The sequence below is a fragment of the Microchirus variegatus genome (assembly GCF_963457635.1).
Source record: "Microchirus variegatus genome assembly, chromosome: 5".
NCBI classification, from domain to species: domain Eukaryota; kingdom Metazoa; phylum Chordata; class Actinopteri; order Pleuronectiformes; family Soleidae; genus Microchirus; species Microchirus variegatus.
Window position 1 is genome coordinate 15,072,831 of NC_139806.1, and position 14,586 is coordinate 15,087,416.

The following is a 14,586-nucleotide window of genomic DNA, read 5'->3' on the forward strand; positions in this document are numbered from 1 at the left end:
TCAATGAGATAGAGTGACTTAAAGTGCGGTCAACCAAATGGTTGAGTCGTACCTTAAAGGGTTAAAACAATGAAATAGAGAGGTCAAAGAAAGAGGAGAGGAAAAAGAAACTTAACGTTGCAGTTACGGCTGAGGTGCAGCAGTGATGATAATCACATTTTTATTTAAACCCAGTGGCAAACAGGTCGGTTTTCAGGTGAGATTTAAAATCAGTTGAATCAATTGATTCCACAGACCTGCACTTCTGGGAGTTTGTTCCAGATATTACGGGGCATAAAAACTGAAAGCAGCTTCCCCATGTTTTATCATGGTTCTGGGGACACAGTGCAAACCTGACCCAGATGACCTTAAGTGGTCTGGATGGTTCATAGTGAGCCACAAGGTCAGAAATGTATTCTGGGCCTAAAAGTGTTGCTATTGACTCAGTTAACCAAAGACACTTTGTGTGCAGTAATAATCTGCATGATAAATAGATAAAACAGCTGTAACTCAGTGCATATTATTATATTATATCATCACTGGAACGGCAGCCAAATCCAGCAGGACATTATCAAAGAGCGCCGTCCGCTGCTGCCACGGCGCTGACAACAACATACAGTACGTGTTGGAGCGAGTGTGACTGTGTGTTTATTTTTTTCAGCAAAAAGGTTTGTGCAGCCAAGTCTGGTGAAAGACAAACAATCGCACATGATGCACGAAGGAAAACCGATTCAGAGCAACACAAACTTTGAGTAACAGATGAAAAAGGTTAAAAAGGTCTTTGCTTTTCAGATCTGTCTTTCAGACTTTTGTTAGTTAGTGTGTGTGTGTGTATATGTATTGCGATGTGCATGGTGTGCCCCCAGCCCCCGCCATGCACCCATGTGGCACAATGGGCCGCAGACACAGGAAGATCAGAGTGGGAACTGTGTAAGACACAAACGGGCGGCACTCTTTGATTCCCTCACTCCCACCATCCATTTCCCTTTGATGTCCTTTGATTAATTTGCCTTCTGCTCACTCTTCCTTCATCTATGCACAAAGCTTTGAGGACTCTGCCTCTCTTTCCTGCTCTGCTGACAACCAATGATGTTCTTGCCTTACCAACTCTTTTCCTAAAGTCACTGTCAACTATTAGCTCTGCTCGTCGTAAAGTGATTTACACTCTGATATAGAGCTTTAGATAGAGTATGTATGTAGACAACTGCAGACAATGTAAGTCCAGTTTACTAAAGTAGTAATGAATAAAGGTAGATTTTAAAAATCTTTTGGTCACCAGCCTACAGAGCTGACCTTACGAGTAAATGATTCCATCATGAACTTTGAGCAATAAAAATGCATCTGGAAATATGAAATGACTCACATCTAAATGTTTAAACACAGACAGTTTGAGTTTTCACTGTCTGATGAGGACAGGTGAGTAAGAAAAAGCAGTTGTGACCTTTGACCGATACATTATGTATTTATTTTATTCTGTCAGCACTTTAATTTGTAAAGTTAAGCCTTTAATTAAAAACTTAGTGTGAGATGTGTGCCCCCAAGAAAGAACCCCAACCTTGTTTAAAAAAAAAAAAAAAAGTAAACTACTTTTTTTTACTTTAACTTACTTTTTTAGACCAGTACTTTTTCTTGTATATAAGTAAAATGTGATCAGAATAGTGGTACTTTTACTTGAATAGAAAATTTCAGAACCATGTCTGGGGTTAGGGTTACCTTGTATTTTTTTTTAAACTCTATTGTCAAAGCATTAACAGACACATTTACAGCGTATTAGGCAGTAATATCTTTTTTAGGGTTTGTGCATTGCCGTAACAATAGGACAATAAATTGTTTAAGTTCCTTTCTAGAAATTTGGCAACCTTGCGTGCATGGTTTAAAATAGTACGTGGCCAATCAGTACATAATTAGACCAATGTGACATAAATATGAGTTACTGAACTGTATATAAGTTAATCCTTACATTATAATGAGCCTTTATTTGTCTCTCACGTACGAAGGTTTAAAAACATTCCCATCAGCCCTAGAGAGATGTACGTCTGTGTTTCAAAGAGCAGTGATTGGATGATCCTGAACTGCAGAAACTCATCATCAGCTGAACCCCCGTCTACAGTGAGGAGCACAGTGTCATCACTGACCGGCTGCTTCATCGACGTACACAAAGAAAAATCTGCAACACTCGACACAAAATCGCACAACAATAAGAACCCGAATAACACCCATGAGACCATTTCTCCCATTGTTTCAAACAGAAAACAATTGAAATGTAGGTCAGTGGGGTACGCGAGGCAAAAAAGAGGCTCCCAACATTTAGACACAGACAAGAACCCTGTGACAATAGTCAGAAGCAGCTCATGTGCACGGGCCTGTATTGGGTCATTCTTAGGCATGTTGCTAATTAGATCTATTATGATATCAACATGTCGCATTAACTGCCACTAAACACACAGTGATCAACCAAAGTTATTTCAATTTTACAACTAAATGACAGTAAAGAAGTTCAGTTTCTGTTAGGAATTGACCTGAGTGGGGGTGTGGGGGTTTGGGGGTGCAGACACACACATATACTTTTCCAAAACTGATTTGTGACGGAGCAAAAGAAAATAAAAAAGGTGCTCAATAGCTCAATAGTTTCAGTTCTGTCGGACAGAAATCATAAAAATCTACTTCCAAATGTAACTTTTTCCTTAAGGTTTCATCCAGCGGGATTAAAATCAGGGGAAAATGTTCATTTTAAAACATATATTTCTAATTATTTTGTTGTTACATTTCTTATCACCAATTTCCACTTAACCAATGTCCACTGCAGGCAGCTTAACTGTCACCTTTGAATATTCCAGGGTATTTATTGATTTATTTATTTTTTATCATGCATTTTAAGGGAAGTGGAATATCTCTACAGATTTGTTTGTATTATACATATCTTGTTTAGAGTCTTCCTATGAATAGTAATGGTTCTATTAATCCACAAGATGGAGCCATGAGGTGTAAAGTTGTGGGTAAACATCATCTACCAATGCTGTAATATCCGTTTATGGAAGTCAGATAATATGATTTGCAATTTGGATATTTCAAAATCACAGCACAACATCTTTTCTTTTAAATATACATGTTGGTATGTGGAACCACATCTATTTCAATCTGAATATTCCCGGTGACCATTTTTATAGTCTTTAACCATCAGAGATTCCTACGGTAGTGATTTTTATTTTTCCATTTGAAATTAAAAATGACAGAATTGGCCATTTGAATCATTTGAGGAGAAATATAAAGAGATTGACAGTGGTAGATTATTTTAGATAAACCTTCAGCTTGTATTAATAATATTCTACCCATAATAGTGAGAAGGAAGAACTGTCATGTTTACTGTTTATTAAAGCATTTAATATAAAATATTCTATAAATATACCTATATCTAGTATTTAGTATATTTGTAATAGATTCTATGATAATATATATGATAGTATAGATATGATAGTAAAATGGCATTGGCAGGAGTGTATGGTTTAACAGTGACATGTTATGATTGGTAGAGTATACAGTTATGTGCTGTGATGTGAACGTGAGTACTTGTATATAATAGGATATAAATCCAGTCCCTGAGTGCACATAACATTTGTTGCCTGTTCAGGAAAATAAAAATAAAAACTCTAATCTAACCTAGTCTGCCTCTCTCTCTCTGATAGTCTTTGAATTCTTACAGAGGGAGGAGCAGTTGAAGTGAAACTCTTCCGTGTCTTTTGTTTAGATTCAATTCTACCTGTGAAGCAGAAGGACAAAATAAAGTGAGTGCTCATGTGATTATGATGATATTTGATTATATATGATGATCATTTACTGTGTGTGTATGCGTGTGTGTGTGTGTGTGATCTCACAGTATCTCTTTGTTCTCTCTCCCTCCCTCCCTCAGACTGAATGAAGTCCAGAAGATGAGTGGTTGTGTGGAGGAAGACGAGGACACAGCAGAGTCTCCAGGACCCAGCTGTCTGTCTGTGAAGTCTAACCAGTCTAAAGGCTTCCCTCTGAACTTCAGGAATGAACCTGGAGCCTCAGACACAAAGTAAGAGAGCTGCCTACAAACCTGTAACAGAGGGAAAAGAGTTCTTCAGTCAATGTGTGGCTGTGACTCAGTTCATGTTGTGTGAAGTGTAATAGAATAGAATAGAACAGAGCTAATCATTTCCAAACAGGTTTCTCTACATTTCCCACTGCAGCGAAAAATGAACTTGGTTTATTTATAGAGTGCAAACAAAGACATCTCAATTGTTCACAAACAGTTAAGCTCAGAGATGACTCTACCAAGAAGCACAATAATGCTACAACAATGTGCTTGTCTTTTATGTACAATATAGGTCCATCACTTTGATTCATTTTCACTAAACAAACACAAAAGCATCGTGTCAACTGGCTAACCTGGCTAACAGTAGCATACCAGAAGGACCAAATATCAGGTCAAAATGTGCGTGTGTGAACTCAGCAGGTGAGGTCTACTCTGGAGGTCACACTGACCACTGAGGCTGGTTTCTGATCAAAGTGTCTAAACAAAGACTATCGTCAGTGATGGATGTGATGTGGACAAAAACCTGTTTGCGTTTGCAGAGCTCAGAACCAGAGACGAAGAGCAGATTCTCCAGGACCCAGTTGTCTGTCTGTGAAGAGTGATGAGTCTATGGAGCCACCTCTATTCTTCAGTCATGAACCTGGAGCCTCAGAGACAAAGTAAGAGACAGTCAGATTCATAAAAGTGTTGGTTCACCTCTGTGTCAGACACACACACACAAGTATGTTTTGTGTCACCAGTCGTTAAATGCCACTGATATGTTAGTAATAAATAAATGTCTTCACAGACACAGGTTTGCCGTTTCTGTGGACGAGCAGACGTCCTACTGTCCTCTGTGTCAGGACGTCCTGAAGGATCCAGTCTCCACCAGCTGTGGTCACCGGTTCTGCAGATGTTGCATCTCCTCATACTGGGACCAGTCTGGTCCACCAGGGGACTCCTGTTGTCCCCAGTGTGGACAAAGACCTAGGACAGGACATGGACCGCAGACCATCAGGGTACAGAGTAAGACTGGTAAGGAGTTTAACCCTCTGCTGCCCCATGCAGGTTCAAGAAATGAAGGTTTACACTCATGTTCCTGCTTTTCTATCATTATTGTCCTCTTATATGCAGATGAATCACTTTCCTTCACACTCATCACAGTTAGTCTAGAATGATTCAGTGTTTCAGAATAAAGTCATTCAAGTAATTACAGTGAAAATGACTGTAGTTTTTCGACCTAAAACAACAATGTCACAGAAAAACATGGCGTTGTCAGTTTTTTTTGTTTTGCCAAAATTGTGCAGACGTAGTAAAAACTATTTGTTTTTTTGTGGCTGATGAAAATAATCATCAGCTGCTCAGATTATTTCTTCAGACTTTGTCTCTGGTCTTTCAGCAGATTCTCCAGGACCTAGTTGTCTGTCTGTGAAGAGTGATGAGTCTATGGAACCACCTCTATTCTTCAGTCATGAACCTGGAGCCTCAGAGACAAAGTAAGAGACAGATTCATAAAAGTGTTGGTTTCGACGAGGGTTTTCATTCAGTGTCCATCTCAGCCACATACGTGTCTACCTGTCACTGACATGTTAGTAATGTCTTCACAGACACAGGTTTGCTGTTTCTGTGGACGAGCAGACGTCCTGCTGTCCTCTGTGCCAGGACGTCCTGAAGGATCCAGTCTCCACTAGCTGTGGTCACCGGTTCTGCAGATGTTGCATCTCCTCGTACTGGGACCAGTCTGGTCCACCAGGAGACTCCTGCTGTCCCCAGTGTGTTCTGCAGGAGGTTCTAGATGAACACAAGATCAGTCTGAGGAGGAGATTTGAACATGTGACTGAAGGAACTGAAGGAAGAGGAAGTAGAACGCTCCTGAACAAGATCTTCACTGAGCTCTACATCACAGAGGGACAGAGTGAAGAGGTCAATACTCAGCATGAGGTGATGCAGCTGGAGACCACCTCCAAGAAGAAGATCATCCAGGACACTCCCATCAAGTGCTGCGACATCTTTAAAGCCTTACCTGAGCAGCAGGGGCGCATCAGAGTCGTCCTGACCAACGGCGTCGCTGGTGTTGGAAAAACCTTCTCGGTGCAGAAGTTTACTCTGGACTGGGCCGAGGGTTTGGAAAACCAGGATGTGAATCTGCTGATTCTGCTTTCGTTCAGGGAGCTGAACCTGATCAGAGATCAGCAGCACAGTCTTCTCATGCTGCTCCATGTTTTCTATCCAACATTAGAGAAGGTCACAGCAGAGAAGCTCGCTGTCTGTAAACTTTTGTTCATCTTTGACGGCCTGGATGAAAGCAGACTCTCACTGGACTTCAACAGCAGGACGCTCGTTTCTGACGTCACACACAGGTCATCAGTCAACGTGCTGCTGTCCAACCTCATCCAGGGAAATCTGCTTTCCTCGGCTCTCATCTGGATAACTTCTCGACCTGCAGCGGCCAATCAGATCCCTCCTACATGTGTTGACAGGATAACAGAAGTACGAGGCTTCACTGACTACCAGAAGGACGAGTATTTCATGAAGAGATCCAGAACTGAAGATCTGTCCAGCAAAATCATCTCACACATCAAGACTTCCAGGAGCCTCCACATCATGTGTCAAATCCCAGTCTTCTGCTGGATCAGTGCTACAGTTCTGGAGCACATGTTGACCACAGAGCAGATAGGAGAGCTGCCCAAGACCCTGACAGACCTGTACTCACACTTCCTGCTGGTTCAGACAAAGAGGAAGAAGAACAAGTACGATAAAGGACGTGAAACGAGTCCACAGGAGCTGATGGAGGTCGACAGGGACGTTCTTCTGAAGCTGGGGAGGCTGGCCTTTGAACATCTGCAGAAAGGAGACATCATGTTCTACCAAGAAGACCTGGAACGGTGTGGTCTTGATGTGTTAGAGGCCTCCCTGTACTCGGGAATTTGCACAGAGATCTTCAGAAGAGAGAGCGTGATCTTCCAGAAAATAGTCTATTGCTTTGTTCATCTGAGCGTTCAGGAGTTTCTGGCTGCAGTCTACATGTTCCACTGTTTCACCAACAAGAAGACAGAGGTTCTGCAGGACTTTTTCAGACAAGAAGATGAGGACAAGGAGTCAAACAGGTTTAGCAGAAACTTCTCACTCAACGACTTCCTGAACGAAGCCATGGAGAAATCACTTCAAAGTAAAAATGGTCACCTGGACCTGTTTGTTCGCTTCCTTCATGGACTGTGTCTGGAGTCCAACCATAGACTCTTAGGAGGTCTGCTGGGGCAGACTCAGAACAGTCCAGAAATGATCCAGAGAGTCATCAAGAACCTGAAGAAAATGAACACAGACAACATCTCACCTGACAGAAGCATCAACATCTTCCACTGTCTGACAGAGATGAACGACCAATCAGTGCATCAGGTGATCCAAGAGTTCATCAAGTCAAAGAACAGAGAACAGGTGCTCTCTCATATCCAGTGCTCAGCTCTGGCCCACATGCTGCAGATGTCTGAGGAGGTTCTGGACGAGTTGAACCTGAAAAAGTACAGAACAACAGTCCAGGGAAAACTCAGACTGATTGCAGCTGTGAGGAACTGCAGGAAGGCTAAGTAAGTTCAGACATATTCAATATCATCATCAATCAGTGATGATTAATGGTTTGTTTATCAAATAAATTATTCTCTTTCTTCTCACTTTCAGCAGTGTTGTTTTTCTGGAGATGTTTGAAATGATGAAAGTTCAAAGTGCATATTTATCAGCTGGTTTTTACCTAAACCTTATCAGACTCCACTGTGGTTGTCTACATGGGTCAAACTAAACGCTAAGATCTAAGGTCGGTACTGACTGGGTCTGTGTCTCTGGGCTGGGTCAGACCAATATGTCTGAGTTTGACATGAGTCCAGGTCCCAGGTGTGTAGAACATGAACGATGTCAAACACAACAAGAGAAGATGTTGATGAAAATGTCAGCATGTCTTCTTGTGTGTTGTTTTTCAGGTTGGATAGTTTTCTATAATCACAGACTGGATTATTGTGAAGTCTCAGAGACTCTGAACACATGATCGAACACTGGTTTCAAGCAGCAACTTCACATGTTTTTGTCTTTATTCAGGTTGAGTGGCTGCAGATTGACAGAGATCTGCTGTTCTTCTTTGGTCTCAGTTCTGAAGTCCAACTCCTCCCACCTGAGAGAACTGGACCTGAGCTGGAACAATCTGCAGGATTCAGGCGTGAAGCTGCTCTGTTCTGGACTGGAGAGTCCACATTGTAGACTGGAGGCTCTATTGTGAGTTCACTGAGTCATTTTATTAACATTAATGTAATAATTATTATAATGATTAATTTGATACACACACACTCACTCACATGTTTGGTTTCCATGACTTCTGAGGACATTGTATTGACTTACATTCATTTCCTGGAGACTTACTCTAAACTTAACCACAATTACTACTGGCCTAATCCGAACCCTAACCTTACCCTAACTCTAACTAACCTTAAAACATTTCTTCACCTTAAAATGTAGTAATTTATCTTATGGGGACTTGCTTTTCGTACCCATAAGGAAGGCAATTACCCAAAATGTGACTGTGCAAACAGTTTTAGGTCCCCACAACATAAGTAATACCAGTATATACACCCACACCCACAGTCGTTGGGTGTGGGAATATCGTGAAGTCTCAGAATCTCTGTGAAGTCGTGGTCTCAGCCCTGAACACATGTTCAAACACTGACTGGTTTCTCATGTTTTCTTCTTTATTCAGGTTGAGGGCCTGCAATTTGTCAGAGATCTGCTGTTCTTCTTTGGTCTCAGTTCTGAAGTCCAACTCCTCCCCACTGACAGAACTGGACCTGAGTCGGAACCGTCTGCGGGATTCAGGAGTGAAGCTGCTCTGTTCTGGACTGGAGAGTCCACATTGTAGACTGGAGACTCTGAGGTGAGTTCACTGACTGAAGCTGCTGTTGTTTTTTTAAACTCATTTGATACAGAGTCGTTGTCTAAAGTCTCATGTTTTATTTTTTATTCAGGTTGTGGGACTGCAGTTTGTCAGAGATCAGCTGTGCTTCTCTGGTCTCAGTTCTGAAGTCCAACTCCTCACACCTGACAGAACTGGACCTGAGTGAGAACAATGGTCTACAGGATTCAGGAGTGAAGCTGCTCTGTTGTGGACTGGAGAGTCCACATTGTAAACTGGAGGCTCTGAAGTGAGTTCACTGACTGAAGCTGCTGTTGTTTTTTTTTAACTTTCATTTTATATTAACATTAAACTCATTTGATTCACACACACACTCTCTCTCACACATACACACAGTCCCTCTCCCACTCTCTCTCACACACACAGTTGTTGTCTAAAGTCTCATGTTTTATTCTTTATACAGGTTGAGGGGCTGCAGTTTGTCAGAGATCAGCTGTGCTTCTCTGGTCTCAGTTCTGAAGTCAAACTCCTCACACCTGACAGAACTGGACCTGAGTGAGAACAATGGTCTACAGGATTCAGGAGTGAAGCTGCTCTGTTGTGGACTGGAGAGTCCACATTGTAGACTGGAGACTCTGAGGTGAGTTCACTGTCTGAAGCTGCTGTTGGATTTTTTTTAAACTTTCATTTTATATTAACAATTTGATTCACACAGACTCACTCTCTCTCTCTCTGACTCACACACACAGTTTTTGTCTAAAGTCTCATTTTATACTTTATTCAGGTTGAGGGGCTGCAGATTGTCAGAGATCAGCTGTTCTTCTCTGGTCTCAGCTCTGAAGTCCAACCCCTCCCACCTGACAGAACTGGACCTGAGTGAGAACAATCTGCAGGATTCTGCAGTGCAGCTGCTGTGTGATCTTGTGAAGAGTCCAGACTACAGACTGGACACTCTGAGGTCAGTAGAGTGTTAGAGTCAGTGTCCACTTTGATCAGTCATCACAGTGTAAGAGCAAAGATCCAGTGTTTCCTCAGTGAAGTTGTGAGAGCAGAATAGTGAGCAGAAGAGTGGTTCAGGTCCTACCTGACTGGAAGGAGCTTTTGTGTCGGCCTTGTTGGTTCTGTGTCCTCCTCCGCACCTGTGGAGTGCCACAGGGTTCCATAATCGGACCGCTACTGTTTTCTTTGTATATGCTTCCACTTGATTCTGTTCTCAGAAGGGCAGTCACACCACCTATTGTATACATTCAAAAATACAAATGTGTTTCCTCACAGTTACTTTATGATGACATCATCTAAACTATTAGTGTTTGGTAAATGAGTTAATTTAAACTAGAGTGATAAATGTAACACTGACTCACTTCTGTGTCTCTGACTCTTCTCCTCTGTCGTCCTCTCTCAACAGGTGGAAGTGATGATGATCTTCATGAAGATGACCTTCATCCTGAGTCCTGCTCTGTGACGCAGCTTCAGCAGATCGTGGACAAACATCATCTGAAGGACAAATGTTTTTTTCTGTTCTTCTACGACGTTGTGACATCACTTTTAACATCGTCAGCTCGGTCCTGTCGTCCTGAACATGTCACATGTTCACAACTTCATTCTTTCCGAGACGTTTTCAGTCGTTCACGTGTATGGGCTCTGTCATTACAGAGGTCTTCCATTGAATGGTCGTGGAAGTTCAACATATTTCTCTTTCTACAGGAAACTGGTCCTCAAAGAAAAAGGTAAAAGGAAAGACGTTAAGAATATTTCCATGGCAACAAAGTGACATCAGTCCAGATTGGTTATTCAATGTGAGACCAGCTTGTCAGATAAAACCGAAACCGATCAAACCTGAACCCTCACTGACTTTGATGATGTCACCTGCTGCAAATACGACGTCAAACAGTTTCATCACAGGAAGTTATTGTTAACACATGGAAGTTAATTAAATGTGAGAGGTAATTATTGATATTAGCGTTATTAGAGCAATGGAAACTACTTTACTTAGTTATAATTGTTTGGGCTTGTTCCACGAAACTTGTGCCGCAGTTTTGAGATAAATCGCACAAATCCAATTCCAAAATGTGTGGTTTTCACATACACACGAATGGGAGACAGTAAAAAAAATGGTTTCAACCCAGCAAACAAAAATCAGCAGTTTTTAACATGTTTTAGCCTGAACTACTGCTTGAATGTAACACACAAACAAAAACCCAAATACAGTAACTCCAATCAAAGGCTGACATCTAGTGACACAATAATGAAACCTCAGAGCTAATGAGACCTTAGAGCAGAGACTCAAAACTATTGTTTTTTTCTCAGCCAAGAACCCCTTACTGGATATTAAAAAAAAAATGACTGATGAATGAGTCTTGAGGAGAGAAATTGGAATACAGCTAATTATACTTCTCTGCAGAACAAACGAGACACAAGAGGCCACTTGGAGGCAGCATGGGACACTGGTAACAAGTGACCAGTTTAGTGGTTTACCAATGGTTGACTTGCCCGAATCAAAACACAGCACCGGGCTGCAGCAGCACTCTGTATCAAAACAAACGAACAGTAGAGTGCTCCTCATGCAGCTGACGTATCAAAAGTTGTTCTTCTGCTGTTCTGATCCGTCTCACCTCTTTTTCATCTTCCACACACGAACACACCATTGCATTAACTAAAAAAAATAATATGTCCATAGTCTCTACCGATTTATGTCATATACTTTTAAAATAAATAAATAAAACTGACAAAGCTAAATGGAGCTCAGCCATCATTCATTTGCTCATCAACACCCGTGACTTTGATAATGTGGCCTGTCAACATGGGTGCGATGCACATGAGCAGACATCTGCTTAAATATTCCTGTTACCTCCTCATCCACAAGTCCTGTGACTTACAAAGCTCAAAGACATGGGAAATTACAACTAAAAAAATTAAATGACATAATTTACTATTATAATTATGTCAATCTCGTATTTAAAAGAAAACACCTAAGGACAGTATTTTCACATAATTAATATCCACTTTTGTGATTTACCCATTTTTATTCTCCTATGTTCCATACACTTAAGTTGAAAATATACTATTAGTATTAATTCATATATTATTGATTAACCTTTATTTAAGCAGGTAAATAAATCCTATTTTCTACAGGAGACCTGGCCAAGATTTATGTGATATAAAACACACAACAAAGTTACACAGTTAAAACACAGAATAAAAACAAATGACACATACATAAATGGTATGATTAAAAAATGTAGTACATGTGATGGAATCGGCCTCAACAACTCTTAATTTGGATTTAAAAGCACTCAGGGAAATCAATGATGTCCTTTTCTAAGGAACAGAGAGCAACAGATAATCCTGGGAATGAAGGAGTAAGAGGAGAAGAGAAACAGCCAGTACTTCCAAGCGCAATCAGATCACAAATATAGGGAGGCAATAGACCAAGAATTGCCTTATAGATAAGGATGTACCAGTGGCTGAGCCTTTTTAATTTCATCAGGCGCACCATAAGAAACTGTAACATAAGAAAAATATTTTTTTCTTGCCACTCATGTACTCCTTCTTGTTTTCTTTAAACAATGAGGAAACAGCCTGTGCATCTCCTCTTGTCTCACCTCCTCATGCCTGCTGCTGTCTGACTGACCTGTTAGGAGAAGCAGAACACATGTCCCCCCTCCTCTCCTCCTCTCCTCCTCCTCTCCTCCCTCTCTGGCCATTAGCCATGAATTATGGTGCTGCTACCATCACAGCCAATTGTCTGGATGAGAAGCAGACTCTGCCTCACTCACCACTGTGTAAGCTAGCTCGGATCGTAGTTTGTGATCAGCTCAGTGGCTCAGGTCAGAGCAGGTAAGCAGATGACATCTTCACTACACATGAGGAAATGTGGGTTAGTGCCGGGCTGCATGTTGCAGGATGGGATTTCAGCAACATGTTTAATTCAAATTTACTAAAACTGCCCGACACTGAAAACACAATTTCTTGTAATGACTTTTTTTTTATATAGAATGGGTCGTGTAATAAATGATCCGTTACGGAAGGAAGATTTTTGTAACTCTTAAAATGTTCCTCACAGGCTGACTGTTTGATTTGTGGAGAGAGGGAAAGAACGAGAAAGAGAGAGAGGCACAGGGAAATGAGAGAGAGAGGAGACAGAGAGTGCACCATTGGCTACCAGGAAAACTCCTATCATTGTGTCACTGGGAAACATGCGAGTAGATGTGATGGTGGAGTGATGCAGAGGCTGGACACAGAAGCAAATGATCAGACCCTGCATTGATGCATTGACCAGTACAGTAAGTGTCTCTGGATGTTTGTTTTTGTTTGTTCTCATGAGCTTTTAGGTGGTTTAAAGGGGGCTCAGTGTTGCACAGAGCCAGAGTTTGCAAAGAGCCAGACAGAATAATTGAACATTTCCACCTTATTGGATAATAACTGCTTGAACTCCAAGCCAATCCGCCATTTACCCAAACGTGTTTTTTGTATTCAATGTCTGCATGGTCGGTCCAACCTGAACTTTGTGTGTTTGTGTTTGTCACATACATGAACACAATCGGTGTAAAGAAGCAATTATCTCTCTATAGTATGTGTCAGGTGCTACAGCAGGCGGCAATGATGTACTTTTTTCCTTTTGTGTGTATTCTGACAGCAGCAGTTTGTCCCCACTATAACAAACCAGGCATTTATGTTCCTCTCATGAGCTGAGAGCATGGTAGCCAGATGGAGGCTGTTGATCTTGTTAGATAGGTACAGGCGAACGCACTATTACCTGGATCCCAGTAAACACACACACGATGTGTACACAAACACACAGGCATATGTTTAGACACAAACGTTCAGTCACTGGTGTTGTAGATCAGATAGACATTAGGTAGTCCATCATGAAGTGTTGTTTTATTCCACTTACAGTTACAAAAACATTTCTAACTTAAATGCACATAACTGTGTAATGTCCTAAATGTGAACTCCTGTTTTATATATTCTGGTTAGGGATTGTTATTGGTGTTTTGTAGTATTTATTAACAGTTGTATAGGGTCTATTGGTTGTTTTTATTTGACTGTTCTTATATTTCCTTGTGTTTAAAATGCATGCTTACTGTTTATTTACCTTTATGTGTTAGTCCACTGCTGTAACACTCACTGTCCTATCTTAGGAAACTGCAAAAAAGGTTAAAAGGTCATGTTGACAAAAACACATTTTCTTTCCATACATCTTGTACAAGAAAGGGTTAGACGTTTGTTTGCGTTCACACACGGCGACTGCATATTCTAAGCTTGATGCATAGTTTAATCAGTGTTGACCTGTGATGTCAATGATTGACCAAGTCTCTAACTATTAGTGCCGGTTGCTAAGAGCCTAAGGAGCTAGTTTGGACACATGTCTAATGTGAGCTGATGTGCACATATAAATATATACAGTATGTGGGAGGCACGACTGCATAATAATGCCAAAACAAGAGGACATTTTACATGATTTTTAATCAGTCGATCTGTTTTTTGTTTTGTTTGGGGCAAGTTCATTTCCAGAGATTATTGTGCTCGCTGAATGTGAAATGAGAGAATTTAAATGCAGGCTCACATCTTCTTTCTTTTTTTTTTTTCTTCTAATCTGTTCAGACCTTTTCACTGGTCATCTGTGTACCTGTTTTCACATGCAGCCCTCGCAGGAGAAGCTCGCTGGTATCCTGAGAAG

At 41.1% G+C, this 14,586-nt stretch overlaps 1 protein-coding gene across 1 annotated transcript; it reads left to right on the plus strand.

Annotated features, from left to right (window-relative positions):
- Positions 1–871: 871 nt before the first annotated feature.
- LOC310927253 (NACHT, LRR and PYD domains-containing protein 12-like) lies at positions 872–10,368 on the plus strand (the record flags this gene model as incomplete). The annotated part of the gene is made up of 9 exons (XM_083889547.1): positions 872–909; positions 4,576–4,695; positions 4,830–5,041; positions 5,769–7,599; positions 8,754–8,927; positions 9,019–9,195; positions 9,370–9,546; positions 9,691–9,868; positions 10,312–10,368. 9 exons carry the CDS (start codon positions 872–874, stop codon positions 10,366–10,368), a joined length of 2,964 nt encoding a protein of 987 aa, XP_083745673.1.
- Positions 10,369–14,586: the final 4,218 nt, after the last annotated feature.